The sequence below is a fragment of the Anabrus simplex genome, chromosome 7 (genome assembly GCF_040414725.1).
Source record: "Anabrus simplex isolate iqAnaSimp1 chromosome 7, ASM4041472v1, whole genome shotgun sequence".
NCBI lineage: Eukaryota > Metazoa > Arthropoda > Insecta > Orthoptera > Tettigoniidae > Anabrus > Anabrus simplex.
The window spans coordinates 285,441,926-285,460,546 of NC_090271.1; the positions used below are offsets into that span (position 1 = coordinate 285,441,926).

At 38.0% G+C, this 18,621-nt stretch overlaps 1 protein-coding gene across 2 annotated transcripts in view; it reads right to left on the bottom strand.

Annotated features, from left to right (window-relative positions):
- The window catches only part of Tmem63 (transmembrane protein 63), a 264,066-nt gene that overhangs the window by 3,391 nt on the left and 242,054 nt on the right, over positions 1 to 18,621 (bottom strand). Inside the window, exon 16 of one of the 2 annotated variants that reach the window (XM_067151701.2) lies at positions 13,922 to 14,209. In XM_067151701.2, coding sequence (XP_067007802.2) covers positions 13,922 to 14,209 — 288 coding nt within the window. Of the gene's footprint in view, positions 1 to 4,822; positions 14,210 to 18,621 lie in introns of those variants that run through there. The other variant, XM_067151702.2, reaches the window with a different exon arrangement.

Sequence of the window (18,621 nt, forward strand, 5' to 3'; positions counted from 1 at the left end):
AACTGATGTGAAACAATAGTATTACTGACCAAGGGACTGCGTCTATAGCATAATGGTACTTATCGCTAGGAAGGTAGACCCATTAGTTTTTGTCATGTGGCGGTACTAATTAAAAGTAATGTAGACTCTCGGCATTCTACACAGTATGGTACTACTCACAGGTAATGAAATTCACACATGGTATACAGACTTATGGTGTTTCGCACATTGCGGCGCCATTAACAGGCAACGCAAACCTCAAACCTATGGTGTTTATCACATATGTGTATTAACCACAGGGACCTGCACTATCCCGTGGTGTTCCTCATATAGTGGGTACTAATCATAGGCAAGCCAGATCCGTGGTGTCGCTCCTAAAGTGGTACTAATCACAAACCCATTTGGTACCTAACATAGTGGTACTACGCGCAAGTAAAAGCGACCCACGGTGTTCCCACATGGTGGTACAAATCACAAGTAGGTAGTTTCATGGTTCTAATTAATACGATCATCCCTTGGTCGCCCCTTACGACAGGCAGGGGATACCGTGGGTGTATTCTTAGCCTGCGTCCCCACCCACGAAAGAAAAATGTAAAACTGAAATAAAAATTCTAGATGTCATTTGTGAGTCCTGCATTGTTTTATGGTGCAAAGGCATGGTTGATTAAGAGAGTGCAGGAGAGGAGACGAAGAGTCAGAATGAAAATTCTCAGATGATTTTGTGGTGTCACCAGGATGGACAAGGTCAGAAATGTGAGAATACGGGCGAATACTAAGGTAGTAGAAATTTCCAAACAGATACAAGAGAGAAGACTGCAATGGTATGGCAATTTGATTAAAAGGGATGACAACTATGTAAGTTTGGTAGTAGGAATGTCAAGGGCATCAGAGAATGAGGATGACCAAGAAAGAAACAGCTAGACTGCTTCAACAAGGATTTGAAAGAGAATGAACTAAAGAATGTGTGTGGGACCAAGCTAAATGGAAGAGAGACTCCAGAAAATCTACCCTGAATGAGCAGGAAAAGACAAAGGAGAAGATGATACCTGGCTAAGCTATTTTGACCTACCCTGTTTTCTTTGCCAGCTGATTCTTGGAAACAAAGATAGAGCATATGCCAAAATAATCATCACATCCATCTTCCAATATTGACAAATATTTACATAAATATGTATATTTTAATCTATAAATTAAGTTATATATAGTATGGGTGATGACTTAATAAACTGGTAATCCAGCTAATGTGGACACCCCCGATATTTCCCCAATGGTTTAAAGATGTTGTAACGTTTCATGATGGTATGTAAGGAAGAGAGTAGTTTGCCATGTACAGTAGTTACTATTCGCAACACTTGGATGTACGAAGAAATTTTTTAAAATGGGAAACATTTTTCTCAAATGCACTTCAAATGTCTTGAAAAGATGAATTCAGTGATATAGCATTTGCAGTGACTAAAACGTCCAGGTAAGGTGTGAATGTGACTGAATTTGTTGGCCTGCAGTATGGGCCGCAACTACTACTGGTGCTGTGCATAGAATCAGTCACAGCATGATGATACACTACGAATGGAAGTACTGTAAATGCCACCTGCCCCATACTGCAGCCTAACCAAACTCCATCACCTTTACATATTACCTTGGAATATTTGAGACATTTCATTGCAAATGCTAGTCTTTAAAAGTAGGAAAGATCACAATATGAAGATAAAGTTGGAATTCAAGAGAAACAGCATTACCGACTCCATTTATTGAGGCTATTCCCACTGTTCATTGGTAATATAAAAAAAAAAAATTAAAAAAAAAAAAAAAGCTTACCTGATGGTTTACTCAGTGTCCTTCATGGCCCTTCCATTGCTTTTGCCAATACCTTCATTCTTCAAAGTGTCTGACATCTTCCTTCTGAATAGTGTTAATAGAGAATGTTTGCCCAGTTGTACTTCCGCAGCCTCTCAACCATAACATCTGTGGATCCTTTTGTTAGTACCATAGGTTGGCCGAGTTATTTCTATGTATATGGGAATGACAGAACTTCACAGAGAGAGTAACTATTTCTTCTCTCCCTACAGAATTTGTAAAGATTACTCAAAATGGTAGATCTGACTCTGAAGGTTAAAAATCAGAGTATTAGTTAAAGTGTATTAATCTCTGGTTTTATAAATTGCTTTATATGATACTTTCAAAGAGAATGGAAAGAAAAATTTTAAGTTCACTTTTCGAAAATATGAGTCGTTACTACTATTGCATAAAAGTGAAAAATTAAAATGACAGCAAGATACAAATGCAGTGAAACCTCATTGGTGCATTCATCGTATTAAATCGATATAAAAATTCCTCACTTATTGCATCACAAATTTTTGCTGTTACCATTTAGTACAATCAGATTTTTCCTAACTTTGAAAATGTTCTGTGTCATACCAAGTGAAAGGACCATGATATCCATCTCAGCCCTCACCAGAGGTGGCAGGTCTGGGAAAGTTGCATAACAGGGAAGGCCTTGAATTCGTGAACTTCACAGTGTAAGTTGCACCTTTGGGGATCAAGTCAGAGTTTTGCTTGCCAGTTAGCAGTGAGATTGCTGAATAACCCAGTGAGCCTGTTTGTGCTTATATTTCGCTTTCCATTTGGAAATTAGAAATCGTTCAGAAAGTTCACTCAAGTTGGTTGAAGTTTTGTCAGATTTAAAGTGGTGGTCAAAGCTATTCTTGCAATTGCACATGATGTTTACTAACCCACTGGTTTGAAATATAAGGCTTTTATTAAGCTTTGTTTTAGAAAGAGTGTGATCAAAAATACCGTATGTTATTTTTATGGGGCCCAGTGCAAATGTTTTCATATTTGTTGTCTGGTGTTTTTCACACCTTTCTAGTCTGTTATTTTATAAGCCCCAGAGGGAAAGTTTTCATATTTTTCTTTTGTGTTTTTCACAACTTCTAATACTCTCATGTTTAGAAACTGTAGATATAGTTTTCACTGTACCTGCATATACACAATGTAAAATGCCCTGATGTCGGAATAAAATCGTATCTAGTGTTTCCATATTTCTGTTGGATAGTACCAGGTGTCCACAATTAAAGTTATAGTATTCAGCACGGTATAGCATGGGCTGTAATGATTGTAGGAGTCTGAAATCTAGTAGATATACTAACTAAGCAATGCGCTCATGAATTATGCCACACTAATTATTAATTCCAAGTTCTGCCACCAGGCAAAAATATGGCACTGTAAGCCATCAGAACGTGCAATATTCCGTAACTCTGATGTCAAAATGTTCTTCCGGTAGAATTGTGTTGTTTCTGTTCTTGGCTGTTGCTTGTGATGCATGTCGATTCCTTTTGTGAAGTGAATCTTTGTTGTAACGTAAGAGAGTTGAACTTTTCCATGTGAAACGCAGTGCCTATTGGGAAGAGAAATTGACAGAAACAGCAGAGAAGTAGTCCCATGACAAGTAATGGGCTGAAGAAAAGGATTAAGAAATACAAGGAAACACATGAATTAGGTGTCGCACCAGGCAGAGGATGGTGGCCCATCCCCATGGATGTTAATGAAGTTGTGTAGCTGTGGCGCACCGTGCAGCACATTCTCCCAATTCTGTAACCAGTGCTCGAGCTGTGTCACGTGAATTATCGCTACCCCCAGTCAACAGTTCACAAGATTTTGCAGCACATTTTACACTGGTATCCCTACAAACTTCATACTGTTCACAAATTGAAACCCCAAGGTGTTGCACAACACCACGACTTTGCCCTTCGGTTTTTGGCGCGTGTGAAAGTGGACAACATGTGGCCGGGGAATATTCTGTGGACTGACGAGGCGCAATTTACTCTGGAGGATGCAGTAATGCACAGAACTGTCTCATATGGGTTCGACTCCTCCAAGCGTTGTGCAGGAACAACCATTGCATTCAGCTATACTGTTTGGTATAGTTTTACAAACTCCTTCATTCTCGGTCTGCTGGTTTTTTTTTTTTTTGACTCCTCGTGGCGCTGTTAAGTGTACAGCGACATCTACACGTTATAGGGACCTCCTTGTGCAACACGTGATTCCAGCTTTGCAGGAACGCAACTGTGACCACACTGTTATTTTTATGCAAGATGGGGCAGCACTACACATAGCTCACCAGGTGAAACAATTGCTTCAGGAAACCTTCAGTAACAACCAGATTACCGGTATCTAGCCATTTTCCAGATGCATGGTCTTCAATGTCCCCCGATCTAAATCCATTTGACTTCTGGTTCTGGAGATATTTGAAAGATCATGTCTATTAGGGACATGTCCGGTCTCTGCCTGATCTAAAGGCTAGCATACAACATGTCGCTCTGATTTCACCCAATATGCTGCGGGCAACTGTCGACCATGCCGTGTTATGAATGCAGCATGTTACTGAGTTCAGAGGCCATACTGAACAGTGCTTGTAACCATAAATGACAATAAACCTCCCGTAACCACCGTTATCATTTGTTTGATCTTTCCTGCCTCTTTTGTGTGACCCCTACCATTGCTCACAGAGCTATATTTTCACCTGGTGACAAAACTTGGAACTAAAACTTTTTGCAGCATAATTCGCAAGCGCATTCCTTAGTTAGTGTATCTACAAAATTTCAGACTCCTACAATCCTTACAACCTGTGTTGTACCATGCTGAATACCGTAACTTCAATTGTGGATAGCCGGTACATTTTATTGCGTAACACGTTCTTTCCTTGTCCCCTGCAGAAAGGTCTTAACAAGGTTTTACTGTAATATATTTTGCTCAAGTATTTGCTAAAATAGCATAAGTTAATATATTTCCTGTAACAAAATACCAAGAATTACTAGGAGTGTTTTTGTTAAGAAACAAACAAAACTGTGTTTAAAACCTCTTTATTAAGTTTCTTATAAATAACTTTGTAAAAATCAAACAAGCACAATAAATATTTTAAGTAGTATCAATAAATAAGATCATTACATTTCTAAAAGCCTTAGTAGACATTTACAGTAAATACAAAAAATTTCAAACCTATATCTTCCAAACTGCCTATTCACACATCATCTGAAAAAATCCACAATGTACATCACCACCTACCGATACTTTCATGCTAAACCTTAACTTTTTAAAATGGTAACTGAATTAGGAGTAACACATTTGTCATATATATACAGTATATATATTTGGAATTGCGCACAAATGTGCAAGTGCAATTTGCATACATAAATTGCAGAATGTCAGTATGTCAATAAATCGCACAATGAAAAGTAACCAAAGCTGATTCACCGTACCCTCCAAATGGGTTATTCGAAAGAAGAAAAAGAAGAAAGCACTAATGCTGTTCATGGAAGTTGAACGCCGCTTACTGGAAGGAAAATCCTTCTCGTCCAATAACATGTCGATATACCATTTCCTACCGCTATGAGATGAACTTGTACGGCTTTTTGAACTGATACCATAAAGTGGGGTAACTTCGGCCACTGACGAATAGCAACATTAATTTTCTCCTGCCTCTTATACTGGAAAAGATAAACCACTTGCAACAACTAAAATGCACATACAATAGAATGCTATATCAACACTTGGTAATCCAAATAACAATGGCGGGCTCATTGTTGAGTCAATCGATTTTTTTCGCAGCCCTGACTATTGTCTTCTCTGGTAACAGCAGAAAACAAACTGTTCTCTAGCCCCAGCATTCGATTCTCCATTCCAGTGGTTTATGCAGTCAAAATGTAAGTTCGTCTGGTAACTGATCAACACAATTTGATGCATTTTATTCAAATAGCTTTTTCAGGGAATAGTTTTGAGAAAAAAGTTGTCCTCTTCCGGGGTAACTTCGGCCATGACAAGAACGTACAGGAAAACATGACGTGGCCGTGGATGTTGTAATTACAATCCTGTTTACTTCAAGAACGCTTTAGAAGAGATTAATAAAGGCACAATAACAATAAATGGGGAAGTTTATCCCGACAGGGAGGGGAAAGACAGTTTCTATTTTCAATGGTAAATAGACGGATATCAGTTGACATGGACGATACACATTTAAGACTTGACTGACGGCCCAGGTAGTTTCTAATTTAGAAGACAGTGTATTATGAGGATAGTTTACAAGATTGCTTCTTTTCCGACCGCCTTTTCTCTCCATTCAATTGGCTTTATGATTTCCGTACCTTTTATTTATTATATTTTGTACCATTACAAATATTTATGCAATGCAACATGTAATTTGTAATATCATACGATGCTTGAATGCTTAGGCTAAATAAAATAGTTTCTTCTTTGGGGAAAAAGTGAATTTGATCACTATACATCTGTTTCACCATAAATCGTTTTAATTTGTTTGTGATTGTTGATACTGGGCATTTTGCAAGTTTTTAAAAAACATTCACAGTGGCCGAAGTAACACTACATCGAAGAAAACTTTCGATAATTAGAATTATGTTCATGTTTAAAAATGAAGAACAAACATGGCAGAATTTATATCATATTTTTCATAAAATTAGAGGGAATTTTTCACATTTTATTTTTACTTTTTCGAGAATTTGATTTAGATGGAATTTCCACTCGAGACTCTGTATCTGAAGCAGAATGACTTTCAACAGGCACAATAATACTCTTGTTCACAAACGGCCGCCTTGTTAACTTTTCTTTAAGGGTATCAGCACCCAGAGCTCCCATATTTTCAACAGATCTAACAACTCCAGTAACAAAGGTTCTTCTATCTACTGAGTGCTGAATTGTCTCCGTACTCCCAGAATCTGATGCGGTTATCTCAACAGGTGACAGAGCATTTCACGATTCTACTGCAGTAATAAAGCTTCTTCCAGCAGTTGACCTCCTGGAGGTAATTCTGTCAAGATTTTCAGAATCTGACAGTTATATCAACATGTGACAGGGCACTTAAAGGTTCTCCTGGAGAAATAAGGCTCCTTACACCTGACCTCCCAGACACATTTCTGGTAGGAGTTTCAGAATCTGAAGATGCAATACTTATAGCAGCTGAAAGTTCCTGTCTAGTGCCTGCTGATGAAACAAGGCTTTCTCGAACACCTGATTTTCTGTGGATTCTTTCATTGCATGATTCCGAATCTGAAGATTTAAGTTTTTCAGAAAAAGAAAGTCTCTTGGTAAGGCTTTTCTTAGCACTCCTCTCTCCATCAGCAACACCCGAACTCCTCTCAGGAGTTATCTTCTCAGCAGATGAAGGTGTCCCAACAATGCTTTTCCTACTGCTTGATCTCTTTCTCTTTATTATCTCTCTTCCAGTCATGTCCATTTTATCTCTTTCTCTTTATTATCTCTCTTCCAGTCATGTCCATTTTATCTCTTTCTCTTTATTATCTCTCTTCCAGTCATGTCCATTTTAGGAGTTTCATTACTAGAAGATTCTGGCCAAAACCCTCTGCATTCTTCTGGTGAATCAAGGCTTCTCCTGGCATCTGATTTTCTAGAAGCCTGCTTTGGTGCCAATTAATTTTCAGAATCATGAAACTGCTTCCTTTCTTCAACCAGATTCAAAGGAGTGTTAATGCTCAGCCTAGTATTATGAGAGGGCACTTCCATGTCCTGCATATCGTAATAGAACAAAAAAACTCTTCTCAACAAGAGAGGCATCCTTTTCTTGGACTCTTTGTGACCTCTGAAGTCAAATTCATTGTCGAGAAATCAATATAGTTAAACCGGAAGGATTTTGGAACAACAGTTGTTAACTTCAGAGATGTAGTAACATGTCCAGAGCTGGCTGAGAACTTCCCAGAGCTATACTGGTCTTCAGCACTTCTCAGAAAAGAGGTTTCTTTTCATGGTGTTGCGTGGATACTTGCCATGACATTGCAAGTGCTTTATTAGACACGAGTGCAGAAACATTATTTGATTTCAATGAATATAGAATTTTCACGACCGCATTGTAATCAAAATCAACCTTCAACCTATTAGGTTGTATTACATACATTTAGTACGTGTTGAAGAGATGTTAAGTACAAAACAAAAATGGCCAACCGGACACCAGTGGGATCCAAACCCACAACAATCTCCAAAGAATGACTTAGGTGATGTTTGGGGCGTCAAGAAGTTGTTGGGTGTTCCTCAACTTCAACGATCTCCAAAAAATGACTTGAGTGATGTTCGGGGCGTCAAGTAGTTGTTGGGGAGAGATCGAGGAGCTAAACTCAAATCTGACTTATGTGATGTTCGGAAGACCCGTGGGGACACAGATGGCTAGGAAACAAATTCAACCAAACTAATCACTGACCAGGATAATCTTAACAAGTTGGGTAAAAAATCGAAGACTAGGTCTAATAAGATTATACAGTACTTAACTCTCCTGTATAGCAAGTTGAGGTAAACACTGAAACTACTAACCTGGAGAACCAGCAGGTTACCAAAATTACTTCTGCCCAAAAGAAACGGGGAAGAACATCCTCTAAACCTGACAATCAGTCAGCTCAGGAATCTCTTCCCAAAACTCGACTGGGAAGGGTAGCTGCAAAGAGTGTAGATCCTGAAAGTTCTAAGATATCTACCGCAAAGTCACCTGCTCAGAAAAGGCAGAACGAAATTCGTGTTGAACTAAAGTCCAATACTGCTGAGGAATCCTCGACAGATAAGTCTCGTATAAAAAAACTAGGAGATTCAAGAAATGTTGAGGAAAGCAAAAGCTCATTTAGAGCTGCTTCAGCTACTAAAACCAACAAGGGCCATGGTAAAACTTCTAGTAACACAAACAAAATTGGTGCTGCTGAGACAGAAGAAATTACTATGTCAGAATTAACTCTCGGGTTGCATCACCTGTTAAGACAAGACGTGTTGAGGCAACTGCCACCCTCATTAAACTTGCAGGGGGAAGAATGGCTGGTAAATTTGAATCTCTGGCTGCTGGTGAATTTTTTCTTGATACTCTTCATGACATGAATAAAGAAAATTCTGGAGAAAATGATATACAGATTTCTGGGATATCCATATTGAGATCACCTGAAAAATGGGGAAAGAAAGGTATTGCTAAGAAGCTTGAATCTCAAGTTACCAAGGAACTGTTGATAAACTTAACCATAATAGATGTTTATTTGATCCTGTATTGACTTGTCTGAATCTATTAAAGAAATTATTAAAAATAGTTTATGTTGGGTACACCTTGTCAATACACATTTAATGATTGAAATTATTTATTTTATCATACATGTTTCAGGAAATATATCCATTCCCTTCATCAGTGATGTCAATTCAAGGACCATATTAGACTGTCAACATCAGATTCTGGAAGTACGGAGACAATTCGGCACTCAGTAGCTAGAAGAACCTTTGTTACTGGAGTTGATAGATCTGTTGAGAATATGGGAGCTTTGGGTGCTGATATTCCTAAAGAAAAGTTAACAAGGCGGTCGTTTGTGACCAGAAAAAAAGAGGTAGGGCAGCTGCCCAGACTGACAAATTTCACGGAGCCAATAGTTCTCTATCAAAATCTCCTGAAGAGAGAAAGCATGGTAAAACATTGGTGAATCTTTAGTAAGTCCACAAGTGATTCAACTTCAGACACTTCTAAAAGATGAGGAAGAGCAGCTGCAACAAAACAAGAACCTCAGCCAACCAGTAGAGAGCACTCGAAATCTCCCAAACAGAAAAGAACAAGAAGGGGAGAAGAAAAATTTGATATTCAGCCTACAGAAGGCTCTACTTCACGGAGAAAGAGGAGAGTATGCTTACAATGTTGTGATTTTTTATTCCACCTTTTCAATACATCTACCTTAAACTCTTCTAACCAGATAAGGTGAGGTGAGGCAGACATGCTGCTGTAGGTGCTGGACTTAAATCGCAAAGTACAGATGAACCTCCTCCAGAAATTTCTCTACACAAAAACAAGGGGTAAAGTAGCAGCAGAAATTGAATCTCAGCCTAATCAATTACCCAACTCTTCAGATCACACAAGACCAGGCAGAACAGCTGCAAAATCTGAATTGCAGATGTCATCTAACCATAAGAAAGGAAAAGGTGAAGCAAATCTAGAGTCTCAGCCTATCGTCTGATCTCCTAACCAAAAGAAACGAGAAAGGGTTGCGGCAGAACGTGAAGATCATAGTGTTAACACTCTTCCTTCTCCCCCTAAGAGAGTGGAATGTGAAAGAGTTGCTGCAAAAGTAGATAGCATGCCCCTGATAAATCTCTTGGTGGATTGACTGTTAGACAAACTGTTCCTCTAAAAGACTTAAAGCAAAATAAAACTAGTAGTACTAAAAAAGGTTCAAGGTCTAGTGAGAGCCAAAGCCCAGAAAGAGTGCTACGTGCTGCTTCCAACCAGAAATCACTGCGTGGCAGGACTGTTGCTGAGGTTGTGGAAACTCATCTTGTTTCTTTAATAGACTAAAGTAAAGTCACAAACATGATATCACAAATAATGTTACATACTTTCTGTGTGAAATAGATCTCCATATATATATTTTATAAAACAGACAACATATTTGTTATAAAAACTAGGCAAATACAGAAACGCTAAATTCAAAGAGTTGAGTGATATTTTACAGAAGTATTAACCACAGCATGACAAAGTGACTGTGTATTGCTGAAGGTGCAAAAGCAATTGCATTATTTTATGCCCATATAAAGGAAACTTTTTTAAAACACCATTTGGAGGAAACTTTGTACAAACTGCTTATAACCATTAGTAGCAAAATGCAAAATATTCATTGTCCAGCTATGCAAATGACTAGTCACACAAATAAATATGGTAACAAAATATACACATAGGGAAACCAACACAAACTATTACTGACAATGGCCTGTAAGGAACTTGCAATGAATTAAAATGGTTTATTGAAACTGAACATGAGGATGGCAGCAACATGGGCTCTGAGAATGACCAGAAATCAAATAACTGGTTGGCTTAAAGAAGGCTCTACATGACGTCACCACTTTCTATCCACTTCTTGAATTGCAGTGCCAATATGCTGTGGGTCCTTCATTTGTTAGTAGTTTGGTTGAGTTATTTCTACTGATATGGAAGGAGAGAAATTCATGAAGATAGTAACTATTTCTTCTCTTCCTACAGAATTTGTAAAGATTACTCAAAATGGTAGATAGACCCTGAAGTTTAAAAATCAAAGTATTACTTAAAGTGTATTAATCACAAATCTGATGTTTTCTGATTTTATGAATAAATTGCTTTATATGATACTTTCAAAAAAAGTGGAAACTCTACTAATCTTCTCACAGCCATAAGTAGGCAAGTCCTGACAGCAGCTTTATAATTTACTGATATTCTTAATAGCTTTGAAGTAAGATAACCAGTAAGAAGCTTTGATTTTTGTTGTGTTTTTAAACATGCTTATATGACATCTATTATTAACAAGGCATTATCTCCTCATGCCACACATTCTGAGCTCCATGTATGTTAGAACTGTAGCACTTACTGTATATAATTTGAATTCCTTGAATGAAATATTACATTCCAATCATATTAATAAACTGTAACAAAAACAATCCTAAGGAATATACTTTTAGGAGCTTTACATACGCTCAAATATGACTAGAGACTTGCAATGAACCTTCTCTCCACACATTGCATGGATATTAGAAGTGAATAAATTCATATACTACTAGTTAACCTCTATCAGATACTCCTCTGAATTCAACAACCTAAATTTAAATGTAATAGAAGAAAAGTGGTACATACAGACTTTTACTGAATATTAAGAAATAGTCTTGAAGTTAAGAACTTCTCCGCCATGACTTCCTTTATATTCCTCGACAACTTCTAAAGCATTCCGCAGCTTTATATTATTAAGAGAATAAACAGGGAAAGACATATTTTCATTGTTTTGGGAATTTTAACTTGTGAAAGAATAAAAGTGTAACATTAACTGTAATTATAACAACAAAATATCAAGTAAATTGGATGCTCATATTTGATTTTATAGACCTTCAGTATGATTGCTAAACAAAATTACATTGACTATAGCAAGGATGATACCAACCCTACAGTATTAAAGTAATTTACTAATATTTCTCAGTTTGTAGTAAGCAATATGATGAGTAGTCAATACTTGCAACTTCTACTTGTAACATGGCCTGTCTTTCACAATGGTAGTAATGCTTTGAAAACATCCATATTAACATATTTAAATAATCTAACTGATGCTGCAATGCAATATTTCTCAGAACCCTAGATAATGTGCCTGAATGATTAGCAATGGATGTGAAAATTGAAATAAATAAATAAATAAATAAATAAATAAATAAATAAATAAATAAATAAATAAATAAATAAATAAATAAATAAATAGATAAATAAATAAATAAATAAATAAAATAAAATAAATACTGCACTTCAGCAATACAGTAAATTTTATAGTCAAGGTTTGCAAAGATTTCAGCCATAGCAGTTGCTAAATATGCCACTGGAAATGGCCCTTCAACTTCACAACATTCCTTCTGCTATCAGCAATTACATATTCCATACCTATGCCCTTCAATCATATTTATATTATGTTAACATGCACTATTAGACACATGTTGCTGCCATGTTTCCCCTCATTGCTAATTAGACTGGTAACATATTAGCAAACAATTCTAATCATGCACATAAAAGCAGTGGAAACATTTCAGAAAAAGGAACAACATTATACAAAATTCCCCACCATGGACTTCTCAAGTACTGATAGATCTTAACACAAACTAGCCTTAAAAAGTCAATGTTTGATCATGAGGTGGGTTAACATGAAGACTCTTTGGTAATGCTATTTTAGGAACAGGAAATGTTACTTTCAATGGTACAGATAAAATGATGACTTGCTCTACAGAAACATCCAGCACAACTAAAAATCTATTTAAATTAAATTAAAAAGCAATGATAAGGAAAATAAAATTGAAATTAACTTTTCCCATTTTCATGAAGTTATAGGAAAAGGCAACCAGCTAAGGCAGACTGGAGAAACACACTGATATACCAATGCATTCCTTATGAAATACGGTACATGCACTCATGGCAGACTTCAAAAATACTGACAGAACAGCCAGGCTCTAAAAATCTAGCCACTTTTAAAATTCATATTCATTGTCAACTGAATTAAAGTCCTTGTAATATAGCGAGTAGTTTAAAAGATCACTTAAAACATACACTGCAAAGTTTCTTGCACTGAATCCTTTCAACAGAAGAAATACACAATAAAATTATTCAACATCTTAATACAAAGTAGTTCTCATGAACATTTGGCTGATTCGTAAGCAGCTTGACAAGATCCAGATTAAGAAATTTAGTGAAAATTGAATACAGTCTTCCCTCTTTGCTACCATCATTTTACCAAACTGTCTATCACTCTGAGAGGGACAAAAAGTAAAATTTAGTTTTAATCAAGAATTCACAATAATTTAAAACTGATAAATTACTTTCTAATTTTTCCTTAGATTACTAGCATTTACAATTCCCTCATCATATATACAAAATGATCTCCCTTAAAAAGAAGTTCATCAGCAGTGTTTGACACGAAGACCTTCAAAATTCACACAAGATTCAGAATTTAAAATTCATTTCCAAAAGTAGGTGAACGATTGAAACCTTTTGAAATATATCCAGATGGTACTGTATCAAAATTTGTGCTCAGCTATAAGATCCACTCCTTATTTACAGTTTCAATTGAGCCCAACCAGAACCATAATCATATGAAATAAGTAATACTTTCACAATAAACATGTCTACAAAGTTAACATTATCTTTGAAAACATTCAGGGTTATAGAAATGAAAACTACCCAAAATCTTCACAAATACTAATCAGAAGGAAAAATAAAAGTACCAAAGAATCAATGGTTCTTTCAAAAGTAACTAGAAGTAATTTTAATAATGCTTAACTAATCATGTATTACACCATTTGTAAAAACGCATACTTCACTCAGGAGTATTCATTCACCTGCCTACTACAAACAGCTGGTGCTCAGAATTTTTCAGTGCAAAATAATAAAACATTATCCAAGTGAGTGCCATGTTTATACCTCAGTATTGGAACCATCATAATCCTGGTAGAGAAGAACCTGGTCATGGGCATTGATGGGTCCTGGTTCAAAAGAAAGTATAGCATCCGGTGAGACCAAAGTATCACTTGTCCCACTGCGAGTGCCATATGTTCGCTGCAAGACAGAAAGACCTTCGACTGGGCTCTGTACAGTGACCATGTCTGGCTGCCGAGAATGCGTTGACTGCAATACATCTGGCACAAAGCGGATGGAGGAATCTCGCTGGGGACTACCCTGTGTTGATGACACTGGTGTTCTCCACTCCTGCTGTAAATACAGAATTCACAATTCCCTCATCATACATATAGCTGCTGACAATGCATCAGAGGAAAAAACAGTCACATCTCAATAGCATGCCTAGAACATTATTTTGGGAGGGCTACGTGTCTGGATGCCTCTAGGTTCATTTCAACACCGAGCTGATCCACTGTAGCCTGTCGGTTGACCTTCACGCACAGTCGCAGTCAACGTTCACCTCGGATGTCAATGGCGCATGGAACTCCACAGTTTCCACAACAGTTATTCCCAATGATGCCATTCATCCACTCACAATACAGGGACACTTTCAAAATGCTGCCCTACTGGCCCGAAAGCCAATGATAATCCTGTTTTGCAACTGTTTATTCCCTTCTCTTACCCATGACAGCAGAAGTGCAATGTGTATAGCCAGCCTGTTGAATGCATTACACACCCACTCCAACAACCCACATCACAGGGCATATGACATGGGTTACGTGCTGCAGATGGCACTTCTAGCAGGTGGTCATAATAATGCGATTGCCAGGACGAGTGGCTCAGATGGTTGAGGCGCTAGCCTTCTGACCCCAACTTGGCAGGTTCAATCCTGGCTCAGTCTGGTGGTATTTGAAGCTGCTCAAATACGTCAGCCTCGTGTCTGTAGATTTACTGGCACGTGAAAGAACTCCTGCGGGACTAAATTCCTGTACCTCAGTGTCTTCAAAAACTGTAAAAGAAGTTAGTGGGGCGCAAAGCAAATAACATTGATTATAATAATCTGACCGATTTTGACTATGTAGATTGGTATGGTGCAGTTATTAAGTACAAAGAAGATACACCTTGTTCAATCATTTTTTTCCAAAATTAATTATTTATCTAACGAAGCAATGAATTTATCCGTAACTAATGCCATATAAAACATACTGTCCAACCCCAACTTGTTTCAAACTCTGTCCCCAAAACACTGAAGTACAGTGCAATTTTTTGTGCTTCAAACCACAAAATGTCATGAGTTACAAGGTGGCAGTTGTTTCTTTCGCATCCCACAAGTTAATTTGCAGGTTTTCTTTGTTACCATTAGTTTTTGTTCTTCATTTTGCCAATATTGAATCATACATGATTGCACATCATAATGACAATACTCTTGTACCATTTTGCATCACAAATTCTATAACATTCAGCTTGAACGAGGTTGTATAATACGACTGCTTACTCATTTTCCCACAGTTGTAACTTCTGATTTCTCAACTAAATCAGATGCTTCCAAACCGAGCTCATATTCACAGGCATGTATTGATGATGCAAAGGGAGGGAGAAGGAACACTTGGCTATGATGCAGGAGTAATGGACACTTGTAATCACAAAACCAATTTTAGTCAAAGTTAAGAAAAAGGATACTCTACGTTGCATGTAATGCATAAAAATAAAGAAAATTCTTAATAATGTTATTTGCTTTATGTCACACTAAATACTTTCTTGGTTTTCGGAAACTCTGAGGAGCCGGAATTTAGTTGCGCAGGAGTTCTTTTACATGCCAGAAATCTACCGACATGAGGCTGGCATATTGGAGCCCCTTCAAATACCAACAGACTCAGCCAGGATCGCCAAGTTGGGGTCAGAAGACCAGCGCCCCAACCGTCTGAGCCACTCGGCCCAGCATGAAAATTCTTACGACTTTCAAAAAATTCAAGGTGTTATAAGCAATGAAAGAGTGAGAGGAGCCATAAGAGAAAGGAATGTATCACAGAAATAAAGAGACAGAGAGAAAATAAAATCAGAACTCTTAAGGGATGAAGCAAAGAACAAAGACCTTGAACAGATGAACTGAGATAAGCTGGAGAGAGGCCAAAGAGAGGGGGAATTTTCGTACAGAAACTGGAAGAAGACAGTACAGGCAATATCAAATTACTATACAGTGTGATCAAAGGCATTCTGGCACTGATTACAAGGTTCACAGTTTGCCTGATACTAATGAAGCCATTCTTCTACTCTTCCAACTGTGGTTCTCTCTTGGTCCGTAGGCTCCGCTTTAAGATCTTGAATTTTCAGCACATGTAGCAGGAGAATTATTCCTATATAGTTGGTGGAATTTCACCTTTTCCCTTTCTTGAACAAAGGATAACACCTTTGTTTCACTCTGCAAGTACCTTATTGTCCTTCCATACTCCATTAAGCACTTTGTGTAGCCATTGCAGACCCTTTACCACTACTTCTTTCATCATGTCTGCATTTACTTAATCTACTACTGGCTACTTTTCCCATAAGCATAGATCGTAATGTTGCTTCTGTTTCTGTTCAGGTGATAAGGTGTTCAACTGAGCAGATTTCTACATCTAGCTCTGTGTTTCTCTTTTCCTCGGACACATTCAGGTGATTGAAATGGTTGTTTTTTCCTATACTTCAGGACAGATGAGTCTGATACGATATTCTTTTCTGGTGATATTCCCATTTTCATTTTCAAGTACCTGGATGGTTTCATTAGTTTCCTTTTGCCTTTGATCACACTGTATAGTAATTTGATATTGCCTGTACTGTCTTCTTCCAGTTTCTGTACGAAAATTCCCCCTCTCTTTGGCTCTTTGTTCCCAAGCATTTTTCTGGTGAAGTTCATAGGTTAGACTGAAAATGACATGGTGTATGGCTTTTGGTGCTGTGAGTGTCCGACGACAAGTTCGGCTCGCCAGATGCAGGTCTTTTGATTTGACGGTCATAGGCGACCCATGCATTGTGATGAGGATGAGATCCGTGCCATCGGAACTGACCAATTATGGTTAAACCCGAGACCCCTGTGACCAAAGGCCAGCACGCTAACCATTTAGCCATGGAGTCGGACACGGGTTAGACTTACCCCTCCACAATATCCATTGTTGGCAGTATTGTGATGGTAGGACACCTGCAATAATATAACAGGTCCATACCAAGGGAGATGTTCAATAACTTTCAATTTCATTGCAATCATTTAAGAAAAGGCTAGGAAAACAACAGATAGGGAATCTGCCACCTGGGCAACTGCCCCAAATGCAGATCAGTAGTGACTGATTGATAACCTGGCTATCAGTATGTGACTGGATTGCTGCTGTTTACCATTACCTCAACTGTTACAGATTTGTGATGAAATTGCACTTCTGAAGGCATTCTTAAGACATTTCAAGCAGTTTCTAACAGCATTCTATGAAGTACAGATGCTGTTAAGTCAAAAGGAGCTGCGAAAGCCTGGAAAAGCTGGATAAGGCCGCAGAAAGGTAACATCCACCAGAAATGATCAGTTTCTACTGCTGCAGGTTCTGCGTGATCGTCACACAACAGTCGTAGAAGCTCGAAATCAATTGGGACAGGCATCAAGGATCAATGTCAATGCAAGGCCAGTGAGAAGGAGACTTGAAGCACATCTCATTTCTAGAGCACCAGCCATGAGTCCTTTGTTAACCCGGAACCATCAGCAAGCATGCCTTCTCTTTGTTCATCAGGATTTGGAGTGGACTGAGGAGCAACGAAGAGCCATTTTCTTCACAGATGAGTTGAGATTCAGCCTAAGATCACCTGATGGCAGAGAACAAGTAAGGAGGAGGGTAGGAGAAAGGTATTCACCCTGCACCTTCTCCAAGGATGGCATTCCAGGATGGTTCCATCATGGTGTGGCTGTTAACAGATGGAACCCCAGGACAGATGGTTTTCATAGAAAACGGGACGCTGAACGCACACCGGCACATTTTGCCAATGCTTAAGGACCATATTTTATCCTTTCCTCCATTTATTGGGGATTATTTTCAATTAATGCATGACAATGCCTGTCCCCATGTAGCATGGATTGTGACACATTACTTGCGCAATGCAACGATTCAGCCACTAGTTTGGCCACCACACACTCTCGATCTCGAAACAATTGAGCAAGTTTGGGACATATTGGGGAGAAGCGTTTGTTATCGTGTTCCTGAGAGCCCCGAACTTCAGGAATGGGAGCGTATCCCTCAAGAGATACCGATGTCCATGATGTGCAGCATGCCCACAAGTTTGCAGGCAGTGGTGCAAGCCAGAGGAGGTAACACCCATTCTGCAAGTGCTATTGAGTGCCAAAAGGTGTATCAATGTGCTGTGTTGTGTAGCCAATGCAAAAGAAAACCACAGAAAAGATCATTGAAATAATTAAAATAATTTAAATCATTAAAAAAAGAAAGTTTGTCAAACCTATGCATTGAGATTAATTGGCATTCGTGTACATATTCAAACCCTAGAGCAAGTTGTGGATTCAAAATGACCTCTGAATGCATAAAAGCACAGTTTCAAATTGTTGGAAAAATAATACATGCACAAAACAATTACTGGTCTCATAATAATTAGCATGTAATAATGAGCTAAAGCTAAATTTAAAATGTTCAAAGAATTTCAAGTGTTGCTTTTTTTTTTTTCCATACGGTATTTCATTGAAAAAAAATCTCACAACC